General features: G+C 49.6%; 1 protein-coding gene across 1 annotated transcript; it reads right to left on the reverse strand.

Moving 5' to 3' along the window:
• Positions 1–4,889: 4,889 nt before the first annotated feature.
• LOC128297223 (histone H3-like) lies at positions 4,890–15,415 on the reverse strand. Its single transcript, XM_053032833.1, has 2 exons — positions 15,017–15,415; positions 4,890–5,300 (listed from the first exon to the last, which is right to left on the reverse strand). Exons 1-2 carry the CDS (start codon positions 15,413–15,415, stop codon positions 4,890–4,892), a joined length of 810 nt encoding a protein of 269 aa, XP_052888793.1.
• Positions 15,416–17,154: the final 1,739 nt, after the last annotated feature.

Consider the following 17,154-nt stretch of genomic DNA (forward strand, 5'->3'; position numbering starts at 1 on the left):
CACAGGATTACCGCCAAAAAGGCGGCTTTTGCTGGTGAAATGCGTGCGTGAAACGATGCACGAACCGCGACGGCGCCCAGTGCGTGGGGCAGCGAAATCCTCCGCGGGGTTCGCTAAAAAAAAACTCTTTTAAAAAACAAAGTTGTTGTTGTTGTTGTTGTTGCTGCTGCTGCTGCTGCTGGTGAAATGTGCATGAGCGTGTGTGCGGAAAGGACGATGGACAATCCAAATCGCGACGATGTTTCGGTGCGTGGTGCGTCGGCCCATCCTGCGCAGGATTATCGCCAAAAAGGCGGCTTTTGCTGGTGAAATGCGTGCATGAAACGATGCACGAACCGCGACGGCGCCCAGTGCGTGGGGCAGCGAAATCCTCCGCGGAGTTCGCTAAAAAAAACTCTTTTAAAAAACAAAGTTGTTGTTGTTGTTGTTGCTGCTGCTGCTGCTGCTGGTGAAATGTGCATGAGCGTGTGTTCGGAAAGAGGACGATGAACAATCAAAATCGCGACGGTGTTTCGGTGCATGGTGCGTCGACCCATCCTGCACAGGATTACCGCCAAAAAGGCGGCTTTTGCTGGTGAAATGCGTGCGTGAAACGATGCACGAACCGCGACGGCGCCCAGTGCGTGGGGCAGCGAAATCCTCCGCGGGGTTCGCTAAAAAAAAACTCTTTTAAAAAACAAAGTTGTTGTTGTTGTTGTTGTTGCTGCTGCTGCTGCTGGTGAAATGTGCATGAGCGTGTGTGCGGAAAGGACGATGGACAATCCAAATCGCGACGATGTTTCGGTGCGTGGTGCGTCGGCCCATCCTGCGCAGGATTATCGCCAAAAAGGCGGCTTTTGCTGGTGAAATGCGTGCATGAAACGATGCACGAACCGCGACGGCGCCCAGTGCGTGGGGCAGCGAAATCCTCCGCGGAGTTCGCTAAAAAAAAACTCTTTTAAAAAACAAAGTTGTTGTTGTTGTTGTTGTTGCTGCTGCTGCTGCTGGTGAAATGTGCGTATGCGTGTGTGCGGAAAGGACGATGGACAATCCAAATCGCGACGGTGTTTCGGTGCATGGTGCGTCGACCCATCCTGCACAGGATTACCGCCAAAAAGGCGGCTTTTGCTGGTGAAATGCGTGCGTGAAACGATGCACGAACCGCGACGGCGCCCAGTGCGTGGGGCAGCGAAATCCTCCGCGGGGTTCGCTAAAAAAAAACTCTTTTAAAAAACAAAGTTGTTGTTGTTGTTGTTGTTGCTGCTGCTGCTGCTGGTGAAATGTGCATGAGCGTGTGTGCGGAAAGGACGATGGACAATCCAAATCGCGACGATGTTTCGGTGCGTGGTGCGTCGGCCCATCCTGCGCAGGATTATCGCCAAAAAGGCGGCTTTTGCTGGTGAAATGCGTGCGTGAAACGATGCACGAACCGCGACGGCGCCCAGTGCGTGGGGCAGCGAAATCCTCCGCGGGGTTCGCTAAAAAAAAACTCTTTTAAAAAACAAAGTTGTTGTTGTTGTTGTTGTTGCTGCTGCTGCTGCTGGTGAAATGTGCGTATGCGTGTGTGCGGAAAGGACGATGGACAATCCAAATCGCGACGGAGTTTCGGTGCGTGGTGCGTCGGCCCATCCTGCGCAGGATTATCGCCAAAAAGGCGGCTTTTGCTGGTGAAATGCGTGCATGAAACGATGCACGAACCGCGACGGCGCCCAGTGCGTGGGGCAGCGAAATCCTCCGCGGAGTTCGCTAAAAAAAAACTCTTTTAAAAAACAAAGTTGTTGTTGTTGTTGTTGCTGCTGCTGCTGCTGCTGGTGAAATGTGCATGAGCGTGTGTTCGGAAAGAGGACGATGGACAATCCAAATCGCGACGGTGTTTCGGTGCGTGGTGCGTCGGCCCATCCTGCGCAGGATTACCGCCAAAAAGGCGGCTTTTGCTGGTGAAATGCGTGCATGAAACGATGCACGAACCGCGACGGCGCCCAGTGCGTGGGGCAGCGAAATCCTCCGCGGGGTTCGCTAAAAAAAAACTCTTTTAAAAAACAAAGTTGTTGTTGTTGTTGTTGTTGCTGCTGCTGCTGCTGGTGAAATGTGCATGAGCGTGTGTGCGGAAAGGACGATGGACAATCCAAATCGCGACGATGTTTCGGTGCGTGGTGCGTCGTCCCATCCTGCGCAAGATTACCGCCAAAAAGGCGGCTTTTGCTGGTGAAATGCGTGCGTGAAACGATGCACGAACCGCGACGGCGCCCAGTGCGTGGGGCAGCGAAATCCTCCGCGGAGTTCGCTAAAAAAATACTCTTTTAAAAAACAAAGTTGTTGTTGTTGTTGTTGCTGCTGCTGCAAAGATCAGAGAAGCAGGGGCGGTGTAGTGAAGTTGTTGTTGTTTCTGCTTATAGAGACTTTGCGACTTGCGGCGACATTCGTCTCTATGTAGTGAAGTGACTTGGTGTGTGGTGAAAATACTGTGCTGAGTGCACCGCAATTGCTTGAAAGGAGTGCGTGAAGCCGTGCGCTGCGCACTACTGAAGGTAAGATTGTGTTCCATATTCATTTGCATGCATGGTTTGGGGTTTCGTTGCTAGGGTCGATGGTGTAGTGATCAGCGTTAAGCGTTCAGCCCGATGCATCGCAGTAGGCGTCGTGTTTATTTAGAAAATAAGAAATATCTGCCATTAGGGCTGCATACAGGTGGGCTAAAAATAGACTGAAATATTCGGTGCCCATTCGTGGGCTAGTTTGTTTCATTCGCATTGGGAAATTTCTTAACAATTGTTGAGCTTCAGACCCTCGACCAGGTACGGTACCTGCACAGGGCTCCTTTTGGGTGGAAAGTGGAAGTTATTTTTCCTTCGTAGGATCGGTCATTCCAGGTACGATAGCAGGTAGGCTGCTGGTGGGGCACTGCTTTTAGCTTTTCATCCATTGCTCGGTACCACCAGCACGGTCAGAGGAGTCTACCTCCGACCAAAGATTTTAAAACACGAAAAGTGATGACGTTTCTCAGGGGGTTTCCCGCATATTGCGATTGCTTGTGTTTTTTCACTGGATTTACCTTCGATTAGGTAATGCTGCGCCGGTTTGATATCAGCTCAGAAGAGATGGTCGAACAAACATCTTTTATGTAAATCGATTTGTCGCCCTGAAAAGGACGGTTTGTTTTGGGGGAGTTTGCAGAGAGATTGGGAGAAGCCTTAAGCCTTCTTCTCAGTCTTCTTTGGCAGCAGCACGGCCTGAATGTTGGGCAGCACACCACCTTGGGCAATGGTGACGCCGGACAACAGCTTGTTCAATTCCTCGTCGTTGCGGATGGCCAGCTGCAGATGACGCGGGATGATGCGAGTTTTCTTGTTGTCTCGGGCAGCGTTTCCTGCCAACTCCAACACTTCAGCGGCCAAGTATTCCATCACGGCGGCCAAATACACCGGTGCACCAGCACCGACGCGCTCGGCATAGTTGCCTTTGCGGAGCAGACGATGGATACGGCCAACCGGGAACTGCAGACCGGCACGGTTCGAGCGGGACTTTGCCTTTCCCTTCACTTTGCCTCCCTTGCCACGGCCAGACATTGTTGATAGCTTCGGTTTAGATGAGAGTGCGTTCGCAACGATGCTCACTGTTCGGAGAGTGCTTGTATTCTGAATGAAAATTTGAACAGGGTGCGATTAAATACCCCGAGTTATGCTGCCTGCACGCACTCAAGTCGAATACCCGAGAGTGATCCGAAAACCGGAATATAAACGAACCTGAGAGTCGTAGTTCTCTATCAGAAAGGTTTTGACTCTCCGTTAGTGAGCATCAGTGCGTGAATCGAAGCAAAATGGCCCCGAAAACCAGTGGAAAAGCCGCGAAGAAGTCTGGCAAAGCCCAGAAAAACATCTCCAAGTCGGACAAGAAGAAGAAAAGGAAGACCCGCAAGGAAAGCTACGCTATCTACATCTACAAGGTGTTGAAGCAAGTCCACCCGGACACCGGCATTTCGTCCAAGGCGATGAGCATCATGAACAGCTTCGTGAACGACATTTTCGAGCGCATCGCTGCCGAAGCATCCCGCTTGGCGCACTACAACAAGCGTTCGACGATCACGTCCCGCGAAATCCAAACGGCCGTCCGTCTGCTCCTGCCCGGTGAGCTGGCCAAGCACGCCGTGTCCGAAGGCACGAAGGCTGTCACCAAGTACACCAGCTCGAAGTAATTCGAAGCGTCGAAGCGCAGTTCGTTCGCATCTACCCAAACCGGTCCTTTTCAGGACCACAAAACGCATCCATACGAAAGATATATTTCTGCTTGACATTCCCTCTCACACGGTGGGCAAAAGATTAAAGTTTAAATAAAATAAAGCATAATTTTCGACGCGTTCATGTGAACCCGTGAGCGGAAAGCAAAGGGGCGCGGGTACAAAACACGAGTTGGCACGAGAAGAAGAATGTTCCGTGTCTCGCACAGTGTAACAGCATCGGAAGCACATCTGACGATCGATCGCCAAACGGTCAATCGAAAACGCGTCTTTTGACTTTCTGGGCTGCCCCTTATTTCATTTTGCTTAACCGGCCGTCCAGGCCTGCCATTGCTGGCTTTCTTTGGCTTTATTTACCCGTCGGACAGAAAGTCGATCCTGTCGTGTGAAGATGGTGTGTTGCTCATCCCGTAAACAAACGTTTTTTCGACACACGCAGCTTTTGTTGTACCCGGATACGGTCACGGGCTCTCTGCACCGACCGGGCGACATAAACGCATACGAAATTGTTTCAATACCATCACCACTAACGAGCCACTACGGACGGAAGAAGGTACGGACAAATCGACACATATCTTTTTGGTTAACATTTGTGGTGGTCCTGAGAAGGACCGTTTGAGTGAAGCCCCTCGACGATCGATGGAAGAGGAGCCCCGGGGGGGATACGGGCGAAGATTTAGGCACGCTCTCCGCGGATGCGACGAGCCAGCTGAATGTCTTTCGGCATGATGGTGACGCGCTTCGCATGAATGGCGCACAAGTTGGTGTCCTCGAACAGGCCGACAAGGTACGCCTCGCTGGCCTCCTGCAGGGCCATCACGGCCGAGCTCTGGAAGCGCAGATCGGTCTTGAAGTCCTGGGCAATTTCACGCACCAGACGCTGGAAGGGCAGCTTGCGGATCAGCAGCTCGGTCGATTTCTGGTAGCGACGGATCTCACGCAGGGCTACGGTTCCCGGACGGTAACGATGCGGCTTCTTCACTCCTCCGGTGGCCGGGGCACTCTTGCGAGCAGCCTTGGTGGCCAGCTGCTTGCGCGGAGCCTTACCTCCGGTCGACTTACGGGCAGTTTGCTTCGTACGGGCCATTTCACTGGTTCGGCGGTTTTATTAGTGGAACGTAAAGACGTCTGTGTTGTGTCGACGATAGGTTCGGAATGTGGGTATGCGAGGCCAGATCGTCATTTTTATAACCTCGCTCCACGCACACACATACTCCGATCCGATCGTGTACCAGTGGTGTGAGAGCGTGTGCGTGTGCTGCGGGTAAGTGTATAAAAGAGCGAAACATTGTGCGTAGCCTTATTGTTACTCGTGAACTCTTGCACAGTACGGTTGGTACACACGGTACGCATCGACATCGAAATGACTGGACGAGGAAAAGGAGGCAAAGGTCTGGGTAAAGGTGGAGCCAAGCGTCATCGCAAAGTGCTGCGCGACAACATCCAGGGCATCACCAAGCCGGCCATCCGCCGTCTGGCCCGCCGTGGAGGAGTGAAGCGTATCTCCGGTCTCATCTACGAAGAAACGCGTGGCGTGCTGAAAGTGTTCCTGGAGAATGTTATCCGCGATGCGGTCACCTATACCGAACACGCCAAGCGCAAAACCGTCACCGCGATGGACGTAGTGTACGCGCTGAAGCGCCAGGGTCGCACTCTGTACGGTTTCGGAGGTTAAACCCGCCAGCCGACGCACGTTCGACGCTCATCTCAACAAACGGTCCTTATCAGGACCACACATTCTTTGCATCAAAATATTCTTTCCTATGATTCCGATCGCTATGAAGTGTGTCGTTCAACGTAAGGTTGTGAGTCGAATCCTTAGCCTCATCTACCGTCTATGGGGTACAACTGTGTCCCGAGGTAAACGTATCACGCAGCCGAGCGTCTTCGAAGCCAAGAAGAAGAAGAAGAAGCGATGAGCATCGCGTCGATCCTGTGGACGGTTCAGCTACTGTGAGTGTGTCAATACTCCGTAGTATGATGAACGTGCTACGGTGTTCGGGAATGTGTGTGATGGCACAAGAATCCGCAATTCAACTGTATTATGTAGTCATTTTATTGCAAAGCTAAAACATTGACCGTTTTAAAACCAATTGTGAAGCATTTCACACAATTGCTAGTCTTTTTTAAAACAAACATTAAATATTTCACGCATTTGGGCAGCGAGCTTAATTTATTTCATCCGAAAAATAGAAGAATTATCTGAAAATTATCGCTATACAAATTTTAGTTGGAGGCGACTCATAACGTTTCCATGGTAACATTATTTCCAACACCCTTGGATCAAGTTTTTAAGTGGAGCGTTTTGATTTCCCAGCTCTTCTTTAAACTGCTATCTTTCAACGCCTTCTATGATTCCCTCGCCAACAATTTATTTTTCCATGCATACTATGATTTTACCAAATGGAAGTTTTTTACACGGATCGACGTCCACAGACGCGCAATTTGTGAATGTTTTTATGTGTTGTCCTTGGGTATTCGCGCGTTTTCTTGCATTTTCAGTCGGATCCTTTACAAGATTTTCAAAAAGATTTTAATTTTGGTCGGTGATACAGAACGGTGAACGGTTTCTTAAACGACCTATTCGAGCCGTACCCCCGTACGCAGCACTCACTTCTTCTAAGAGGTCTGAACCTGCCATTTCTGGTTTTCTGTATCTTTATTTACCCGAAGCTGGATAGTCAGTCCTGAGTACGGGTGATTGATCCGGATGGGATTTTTGTCAGGTCCGATCGTGTGAAGATCGCTAGGGTCGCTACCATCAAACCACCGGGCCGCTCCAACGCTTCCAAGTGCCAAGTGAGCGACTCACTATCCTGATGAATACAAATTAAGGAAGACCAGAAATGGTCGTTCAATCCACGAAAATAGCAGCATTATTTTCTAAAACAATACCATGCTTTACAGTAGCTTATAAATATTTTAAAGTTAAAGTTTACTGCTTGATTCGCTGCAATTTTTCATGTTTTATTTTTCACTAAAAGAAATGCGAGATTGTTTCAGGAGTAATTGCTGTTGTTGTGCTATGTTGTTTACTTCTCAGTTTAAATAGAGAAATTTTTATCAAACCAGGTAACCGAGAAGATTTTTAGTAGGGTCAATATTTTTTTCAAATCCTCTGTATTTCAATAACCCATGACACAAGCACAACATCAAGAGATATTGGCCAGCAAATTCTGGGCCTTTTAACTTTATTTACCCGCAACCTGGATAGTTGTTCCTGGGAACGAGGGATTGGTTGGGTTGTAATTTTGTACCGGTCCTATCTAAAGAAGACTGGCGCCGCTACATCTGATTAAATGGCACCTTATGAAATTTAAACATGTGTGTGTCTGTTACTGGAAAGACATGACTCAAATATACTGTCTGTGAGGAAAAAGTTAGAAAAAAAAACATGGGAAATCTGTGGTACCTGAATGTGGATGGCTACTTAACCTTAGATATATCCAATCAGTTGCTTTTATCTGATTGTGAAAGACGTCGACTTTCGACGAAATTATGTGCGATGCCTACAAAAAGCATAAATGCATAGCAAGCAACTGGGGATCTGACGCAAAAATATTAAGAAGTGCTTCATTGTAATTTAGAATATTCATGTTAAAATGATATGTTGCATATGATCCAGATGGGAGCTGCACGCAAACACGACGTGACGTAAATTTTTACGATACATTTCATTCGTGATAAATGACCAAGGTTCGGGACTTATCAACCACTAAGATCAATATATATATATATCAGACTAAGAGAAGAACGAAGTCATCAAGGCTCAAGGTCTGTTAAAACTAATAACAACAACAAAAGCTCAAAGCGACTTGGAATATGCTTTGCCAAATAGGTTTTTATGAGAGCCAAAGGGGTCCGAGGTGAGAAATTTGATAATTTATTAAGCTAAATAAAATAAAATTAACAACATCCTCCAATTGGGAAGAAAGCCTCTTTTTAAAACATCTTTGAGTTTGCGTACACAACAAAATTCTGTTGCACAGCCCTGTAACCGGGCCGATTAGATAGTCTGAAAAAAAATTATCTGAAAATGTTACAAAACGTAATGCGTAAATTAGTGGAAGTATAGAGATTAAATATTTCCAAAATGGGTGGGGGCTCGCGTTGCCATGCGTATTCAAATCAAAGGTCGGTTTTTTCCTTCTCGCACGTAATCCTGTGTGTGTGTGTGTGCATGCTGAGCTCGTGCCAAAAATTATCCGGAAATGTGACCGCGTACACGGTGATCGGTACCGTTAGGTGAAAATTTCCACTAAAACGAGTCTCCTCCTGTCGCCACCGAGTGTGCGAGCGAGAGGGAACATCGGTTGACAATTCGCAGAAATTTCGATCACCGATGCGACGCACAAAGGAAGAGCGCACGCTTCGTTCGTGTGTCTGGCCGGCTAGTTTTAAGCAGCGCACCTATTTCTGCACCTACGTGTCGTATTAACTAGCGAAATATGTTTCTGTTTTAAGATCTAACATGAAATGTACCACCAATCCTGCATTTTTGTACGCATATACTGTATCTATTCTGAATTCACATATGTATCCTTCGCTGCTTTCACTGATTGTACGGTGATAATAGCATACGCAAATGGATATGTCTGTAGTGGAATTGCAAAAATGTTTGGCGACTTCAAATTGCTTCGTGCTTTGAAACGATTGTGTGCGATTGTGTAGCGAGAGTAGTGAGACAGAACCACATTTGCGCGAATAGTAGTAGTAGTGGTGGTAGTTAGCGAGAGAGATCCACTTTCGGCACTCTCGTTCGTATGCTGAAGGTAATTAGTAACCGAATGTCCCGAGCTCGGCACAGTCCTCGTCGAACAGCCAACTGGAACAGTTGGTCCGCGCGCGTCGTCAATCCGGATGTATTAGTGTGTGTAAGTGCGTGTAGTGTTAAAAGTAGTGTTGAACAGGGGCCAATTTCAAGATGGCCCCGGCTCATTTTGTCGTCCTTCGCGAACCAGCAACATCGAGCATGTCGAGCATGAACAAAGAGTGCGACGCTTAGTCGAGAGACAGAGAGGTAAGAAGCAGTGCGCGTACGGCTAATCCTGCGCAGGATTGGCATTAAAAAGTGCGGGTGGTAAAATGACGGAAGAAACGCGCGTGTGTGTGAATGTGCGAAAAGCGCTTCGCGGGACGGTGCGTTAATCGCGACGGTGCCTCGCCCAGTGCGTCGGGCGGAGGGGCAGCGAAATCCTCCACGGGGTTCGCTAAAAAAATACTCTTTTAAAAAACAAAGTTGTTGTTGTTGTTGTTGTTGTTGCTGCTGCTGCTGCTGGTGAAATGTGCGTATGCGTGTGTGCGGAAAGGACGATGGACAATCCAAATCGCGACGGAGTTTCGGTGCGTGGTGCGTCGGCCCATCCTGCGCAGGATTATCGCCAAAAAGGCGGCTTTTGCTGGTGAAATGCGTGCATGAAACGATGCACGAACCGCGACGGCGCCCAGTGCGTGGGGCAGCGAAATCCTCCGCGGAGTTCGCTAAAAAAAAACTCTTTTAAAAAACAAAGTTGTTGTTGTTGTTGTTGCTGCTGCTGCTGCTGCTGGTGAAATGTGCATGAGCGTGTGTTCGGAAAGAGGACGATGGACAATCCAAATCGCGACGGTGTTTCGGTGCGTGGTGCGTCGGCCCATCCTGCGCAGGATTACCGCCAAAAAGGCGGCTTTTGCTGGTGAAATGCGTGCGTGAAACGATGCACGAACCGCGACGGCGCCCAGTGCGTGGGGCAGCGAAATCCTCCGCGGGGTTCGCTAAAAAAAAACTCTTTTAAAAAACAAAGTTGTTGTTGTTGTTGTTGTTGCTGCTGCTGCTGCTGGTGAAATGTGCATGAGCGTGTGTGCGGAAAGGACGATGGACAATCCAAATCGCGACGATGTTTCGGTGCGTGGTGCGTCGTCCCATCCTGCGCAAGATTACCGCCAAAAAGGCGGCTTTTGCTGGTGAAATGCGTGCGTGAAACGATGCACGAACCGCGACGGCGCCCAGTGCGTGGGGCAGCGAAATCCTCCACGGGGTTCGCTAAAAAAAAACTCTTTTAAAAAACAAAGTTGTTGTTGTTGTTGTTGTTGCTGCTGCTGCTGCTGGTGAAATGTGCATGAGCGTGTGTGCGGAAAGGACGATGGACAATCCAAATCGTGACGGAGTTTCGGTGCATGGTGCGTCGGCCCATCCTGCGCAAGATTACCGCCAAAAAGGCGGCTTTTGCTGGTGAAATGCGTGCGTGAAACGATGCACGAACCGCGACGGCGCCCAGTGCGTGGGGCAGCGAAATCCTCCACGGGGTTCGCTAAAAAAAAACTCTTTTAAAAAACAAAGTTGTTGTTGTTGTTGTTGTTGCTGCTGCTGCTGCTGGTGAAATGTGCATGAGCGTGTGTGCGGAAAGGACGATGGACAATCCAAATCGTGACGGAGTTTCGGTGCATGGTGCGTCGGCCCATCCTGCGCAAGATTACCGCCAAAAAGGCGGCTTTTGCTGGTGAAATCCGTGCGTGAAACGATGCACGAACCGCGACGGCGCCCAGTGCGTGGGGCAGCGAAATCCTCCACGGGGTTCGCTAAAAAAAAACTCTTTTAAAAAACAAAGTTGTTGTTGTTGTTGTTGTTGCTGCTGCTGCTGCTGGTGAAATGTGCATGAGCGTGTGTGCGGAAAGGACGATGGACAATCCAAATCGCGACGATGTTTCGGTGCGTGGTGCGTCGGCCCATCCTGCGCAGGATTATCGCCAAAAAGGCGGCTTTTGCTGGTGAAATGCGTGCGTGAAACGATGCACGAACCGCGACGGCGCCCAGTGCGTGGGGCAGCGAAATCCTCCGCGGGGTTCGCTAAAAAAAAACTCTTTTAAAAAACAAAGTTGTTGTTGTTGTTGTTGTTGCTGCTGCTGCTGCTGGTGAAATGTGCGTATGCGTGTGTGCGGAAAGGACGATGGACAATCCAAATCGCGACGGAGTTTCGGTGCGTGGTGCGTCGGCCCATCCTGCGCAGGATTATCGCCAAAAAGGCGGCTTTTGCTGGTGAAATGCGTGCATGAAACGATGCACGAACCGCGACGGCGCCCAGTGCGTGGGGCAGCGAAATCCTCCGCGGAGTTCGCTAAAAAAAAACTCTTTTAAAAAACAAAGTTGTTGTTGTTGTTGTTGCTGCTGCTGCTGCTGCTGGTGAAATGTGCATGAGCGTGTGTTCGGAAAGAGGACGATGGACAATCCAAATCGCGACGGTGTTTCGGTGCGTGGTGCGTCGGCCCATCCTGCGCAGGATTACCGCCAAAAAGGCGGCTTTTGCTGGTGAAATGCGTGCGTGAAACGATGCACGAACCGCGACGGCGCCCAGTGCGTGGGGCAGCGAAATCCTCCGCGGGGTTCGCTAAAAAAAAACTCTTTTAAAAAACAAAGTTGTTGTTGTTGTTGTTGTTGCTGCTGCTGCTGCTGGTGAAATGTGCATGAGCGTGTGTGCGGAAAGGACGATGGACAATCCAAATCGCGACGATGTTTCGGTGCGTGGTGCGTCGTCCCATCCTGCGCAAGATTACCGCCAAAAAGGCGGCTTTTGCTGGTGAAATGCGTGCGTGAAACGATGCACGAACCGCGACGGCGCCCAGTGCGTGGGGCAGCGAAATCCTCCACGGGGTTCGCTAAAAAAAAACTCTTTTAAAAAACAAAGTTGTTGTTGTTGTTGTTGTTGCTGCTGCTGCTGCTGGTGAAATGTGCATGAGCGTGTGTGCGGAAAGGACGATGGACAATCCAAATCGTGACGGAGTTTCGGTGCATGGTGCGTCGGCCCATCCTGCGCAAGATTACCGCCAAAAAGGCGGCTTTTGCTGGTGAAATCCGTGCGTGAAACGATGCACGAACCGCGACGGCGCCCAGTGCGTGGGGCAGCGAAATCCTCCACGGGGTTCGCTAAAAAAAAACTCTTTTAAAAAACAAAGTTGTTGTTGTTGTTGTTGTTGCTGCTGCTGCTGCTGGTGAAATGTGCATGAGCGTGTGTGCGGAAAGGACGATGGACAATCCAAATCGCGACGATGTTTCGGTGCGTGGTGCGTCGTCCCATCCTGCGCAAGATTACCGCCAAAAAGGCGGCTTTTGCTGGTGAAATGCGTGCGTGAAACGATGCACGAACCGCGACGGCGCCCAGTGCGTGGGGCAGCGAAATCCTCCGCGGAGTTCGCTAAAAAAATACTCTTTTAAAAAACAAAGTTGTTGTTGTTGTTGTTGCTGCTGCTGCAAAGATCAGAGAAGCAGGGGCGGTGTAGTGAAGTTGTTGTTGTTTCTGCTTATAGAGACTTTGCGACTTGCGGCGACATTCGTCTCTATGTAGTGAAGTGACTTGGTGTGTGGTGAAAATACTGTGCTGAGTGCACCGCAATTGCTTGAAAGGAGTGCGTGAAGCCGTGCGCTGCGCACTACTGAAGGTAAGATTGTGTTCCATATTCATTTGCATGCATGGTTTGGGGTTTCGTTGCTAGGGTCGATGGTGTAGTGATCAGCGTTAAGCGTTCAGCCCGATGCATCGCAGTAGGCGTCGTGTTTATTTAGAAAATAAGAAATATCTGCCATTAGGGCTGCATACAGGTGGGCTAAAAATAGACTGAAATATTCGGTGCCCATTCGTGGGCTAGTTTGTTTCATTCGCATTGGGAAATTTCTTAACAATTGTTGAGCTTCAGACCCTCGACCAGGTACGGTACCTGCACAGGGCTCCTTTTGGGTGGAAAGTGGAAGTTATTTTTCCTTCGTAGGATCGGTCATTCCAGGTACGATAGCAGGTAGGCTGCTGGTGGGGCACTGCTTTTAGCTTTTCATCCATTGCTCGGTACCACCAGCACGGTCAGAGGAGTCTACCTCCGACCAAAGATTTTAAAACACGAAAAGTGATGACGTTTCTCAGGGGGTTTCCCGCATATTGCGATTGCTTGTGTTTTTTCACTGGATTTACCTTCGATTAGGTAATGCTGCGCCGGTTTGATATCAGCTCAGAAGAGATGGTCGAACAAACATCTTTTATGTAAATCGATTTGTCGCCCTGAAAAGGACGGTTTGTTTTGGGGGAGTTTGCAGAGAGATTGGGAGAAGCCTTAAGCCTTCTTCTCAGTCTTCTTTGGCAGCAGCACGGCCTGAATGTTGGGCAGCACACCACCTTGGGCAATGGTGACGCCGGACAACAGCTTGTTCAATTCCTCGTCGTTGCGGATGGCCAGCTGCAGATGACGCGGGATGATGCGAGTTTTCTTGTTGTCTCGGGCAGCGTTTCCTGCCAACTCCAACACTTCAGCGGCCAAGTATTCCATCACGGCGGCCAAATACACCGGTGCACCAGCACCGACGCGCTCGGCATAGTTGCCTTTGCGGAGCAGACGATGGATACGGCCAACCGGGAACTGCAGACCGGCACGGTTCGAGCGGGACTTTGCCTTTCCCTTCACTTTGCCTCCCTTGCCACGGCCAGACATTGTTGATAGCTTCGGTTTAGATGAGAGTGCGTTCGCAACGATGCTCACTGTTCGGAGAGTGCTTGTATTCTGAATGAAAATTTGAACAGGGTGCGATTAAATACCCCGAGTTATGCTGCCTGCACGCACTCAAGTCGAATACCCGAGAGTGATCCGAAAACCGGAATATAAACGAACCTGAGAGTCGTAGTTCTCTATCAGAAAGGTTTTGACTCTCCGTTAGTGAGCATCAGTGCGTGAATCGAAGCAAAATGGCCCCGAAAACCAGTGGAAAAGCCGCGAAGAAGTCTGGCAAAGCCCAGAAAAACATCTCCAAGTCGGACAAGAAGAAGAAAAGGAAGACCCGCAAGGAAAGCTACGCTATCTACATCTACAAGGTGTTGAAGCAAGTCCACCCGGACACCGGCATTTCGTCCAAGGCGATGAGCATCATGAACAGCTTCGTGAACGACATTTTCGAGCGCATCGCTGCCGAAGCATCCCGCTTGGCGCACTACAACAAGCGTTCGACGATCACGTCCCGCGAAATCCAAACGGCCGTCCGTCTGCTCCTGCCCGGTGAGCTGGCCAAGCACGCCGTGTCCGAAGGCACGAAGGCTGTCACCAAGTACACCAGCTCGAAGTAATTCGAAGCGTCGAAGCGCAGTTCGTTCGCATCTACCCAAACCGGTCCTTTTCAGGACCACAAAACGCATCCATACGAAAGATATATTTCTGCTTGACATTCCCTCTCACACGGTGGGCAAAAGATTAAAGTTTAAATAAAATAAAGCATAATTTTCGACGCGTTCATGTGAACCCGTGAGCGGAAAGCAAAGGGGCGCGGGTACAAAACACGAGTTGGCACGAGAAGAAGAATGTTCCGTGTCTCGCACAGTGTAACAGCATCGGAAGCACATCTGACGATCGATCGCCAAACGGTCAATCGAAAACGCGTCTTTTGACTTTCTGGGCTGCCCCTTATTTCATTTTGCTTAACCGGCCGTCCAGGCCTGCCATTGCTGGCTTTCTTTGGCTTTATTTACCCGTCGGACAGAAAGTCGATCCTGTCGTGTGAAGATGGTGTGTTGCTCATCCCGTAAACAAACGTTTTTTCGACACACGCAGCTTTTGTTGTACCCGGATACGGTCACGGGCTCTCTGCACCGACCGGGCGACATAAACGCATACGAAATTGTTTCAATACCATCACCACTAACGAGCCACTACGGACGGAAGAAGGTACGGACAAATCGACACATATCTTTTTGGTTAACATTTGTGGTGGTCCTGAGAAGGACCGTTTGAGTGAAGCCCCTCGACGATCGATGGAAGAGGAGCCCCGGGGGGGATACGGGCGAAGATTTAGGCACGCTCTCCGCGGATGCGACGAGCCAGCTGAATGTCTTTCGGCATGATGGTGACGCGCTTCGCATGAATGGCGCACAAGTTGGTGTCCTCGAACAGGCCGACAAGGTACGCCTCGCTGGCCTCCTGCAGGGCCATCACGGCCGAGCTCTGGAAGCGCAGATCGGTCTTGAAGTCCTGGGCAATTTCACGCACCAGACGCTGGAAGGGCAGCTTGCGGATCAGCAGCTCGGTCGATTTCTGGTAGCGACGGATCTCACGCAGGGCTACGGTTCCCGGACGGTAACGATGCGGCTTCTTCACTCCTCCGGTGGCCGGGGCACTCTTGCGAGCAGCCTTGGTGGCCAGCTGCTTGCGCGGAGCCTTACCTCCGGTCGACTTACGGGCAGTTTGCTTCGTACGGGCCATTTCACTGGTTCGGCGGTTTTATTAGTGGAACGTAAAGACGTCTGTGTTGTGTCGACGATAGGTTCGGAATGTGGGTATGCGAGGCCAGATCGTCATTTTTATAACCTCGCTCCACGCACACACATACTCCGATTCGATCGTGTACCAGTGGTGTGAGAACGTGTGCGTGTGCTGCGGGTAAGTGTATAAAAGAGCGAAACATTGTGCGTAGCCTTATTGTTACTCGTGAACTCTTGCACAGTACGGTTGGTACACACGGTACGCATCGACATCGAAATGACTGGACGAGGAAAAGGAGGCAAAGGTCTGGGTAAAGGTGGAGCCAAGCGTCATCGCAAAGTGCTGCGCGACAACATCCAGGGCATCACCAAGCCGGCCATCCGCCGTCTGGCCCGCCGTGGAGGAGTGAAGCGTATCTCCGGTCTCATCTACGAAGAAACGCGTGGCGTGCTGAAAGTGTTCCTGGAGAATGTTATCCGCGATGCGGTCACCTATACCGAACACGCCAAGCGCAAAACCGTCACCGCGATGGACGTAGTGTACGCGCTGAAGCGCCAGGGTCGCACTCTGTACGGTTTCGGAGGTTAAACCCGCCAGCCGACGCACGTTCGACGCTCATCTCAACAAACGGTCCTTATCAGGACCACACATTCTTTGCATCAAAATATTCTTTCCTATGATTCCGATCGCTATGAAGTGTGTCGTTCAACGTAAGGTTGTGAGTCGAATCCTTAGCCTCATCTACCGTCTATGGGGTACAACTGTGTCCCGAGGTAAACGTATCACGCAGCCGAGCGTCTTCGAAGCCAAGAAGAAGAAGAAGAAGCGATGAGCATCGCGTCGATCCTGTGGACGGTTCAGCTACTGTGAGTGTGTCAATACTCCGTAGTATGATGAACGTGCTACGGTGTTCGGGAATGTGTGTGATGGCACAAGAATCCGCAATTCAACTGTATTATGTAGTCATTTTATTGCAAAGCTAAAACATTGACCGTTTTAAAACCAATTGTGAAGCATTTCACACAATTGCTAGTCTTTTTTAAAACAAACATTAAATATTTCACGCATTTGGGCAGCGAGCTTAATTTATTTCATCCGAAAAATAGAAGAATTATCTGAAAATTATCGCTATACAAATTTTAGTTGGAGGCGACTCATAACGTTTCCATGGTAACATTATTTCCAACACCCTTGGATCAAGTTTTTAAGTGGAGCGTTTTGATTTCCCAGCTCTTCTTTAAACTGCTATCTTTCAACGCCTTCTATGATTCCCTCGCCAACAATTTATTTTTCCATGCATACTATGATTTTACCAAATGGAAGTTTTTTACACGGATCGACGTCCACAGACGCGCAATTTGTGAATGTTTTTATGTGTTGTCCTTGGGTATTCGCGCGTTTTCTTGCATTTTCAGTCGGATCCTTTACAAGATTTTCAAAAAGATTTTAATTTTGGTCGGTGATACAGAACGGTGAACGGTTTCTTAAACGACCTATTCGAGCCGTACCCCCGTACGCAGCACTCACTTCTTCTAAGAGGTCTGAACCTGCCATTTCTGGTTTTCTGTATCTTTATTTACCCGAAGCTGGATAGTCAGTCCTGAGTACGGGTGATTGATCCGGATGGGATTTTTGTCAGGTCCGATCGTGTGAAGATCGCTAGGGTCGCTACCATCAAACCACCGGGCCGCTCCAACGCTTCCAAGTGCCAAGTGAGCGACTCACTATCCTGATGAATA

This window comes from Anopheles moucheti, chromosome 2 (assembly GCF_943734755.1).
Source record: "Anopheles moucheti chromosome 2, idAnoMoucSN_F20_07, whole genome shotgun sequence".
Lineage (NCBI taxonomy): Eukaryota > Metazoa > Arthropoda > Insecta > Diptera > Culicidae > Anopheles > Anopheles moucheti.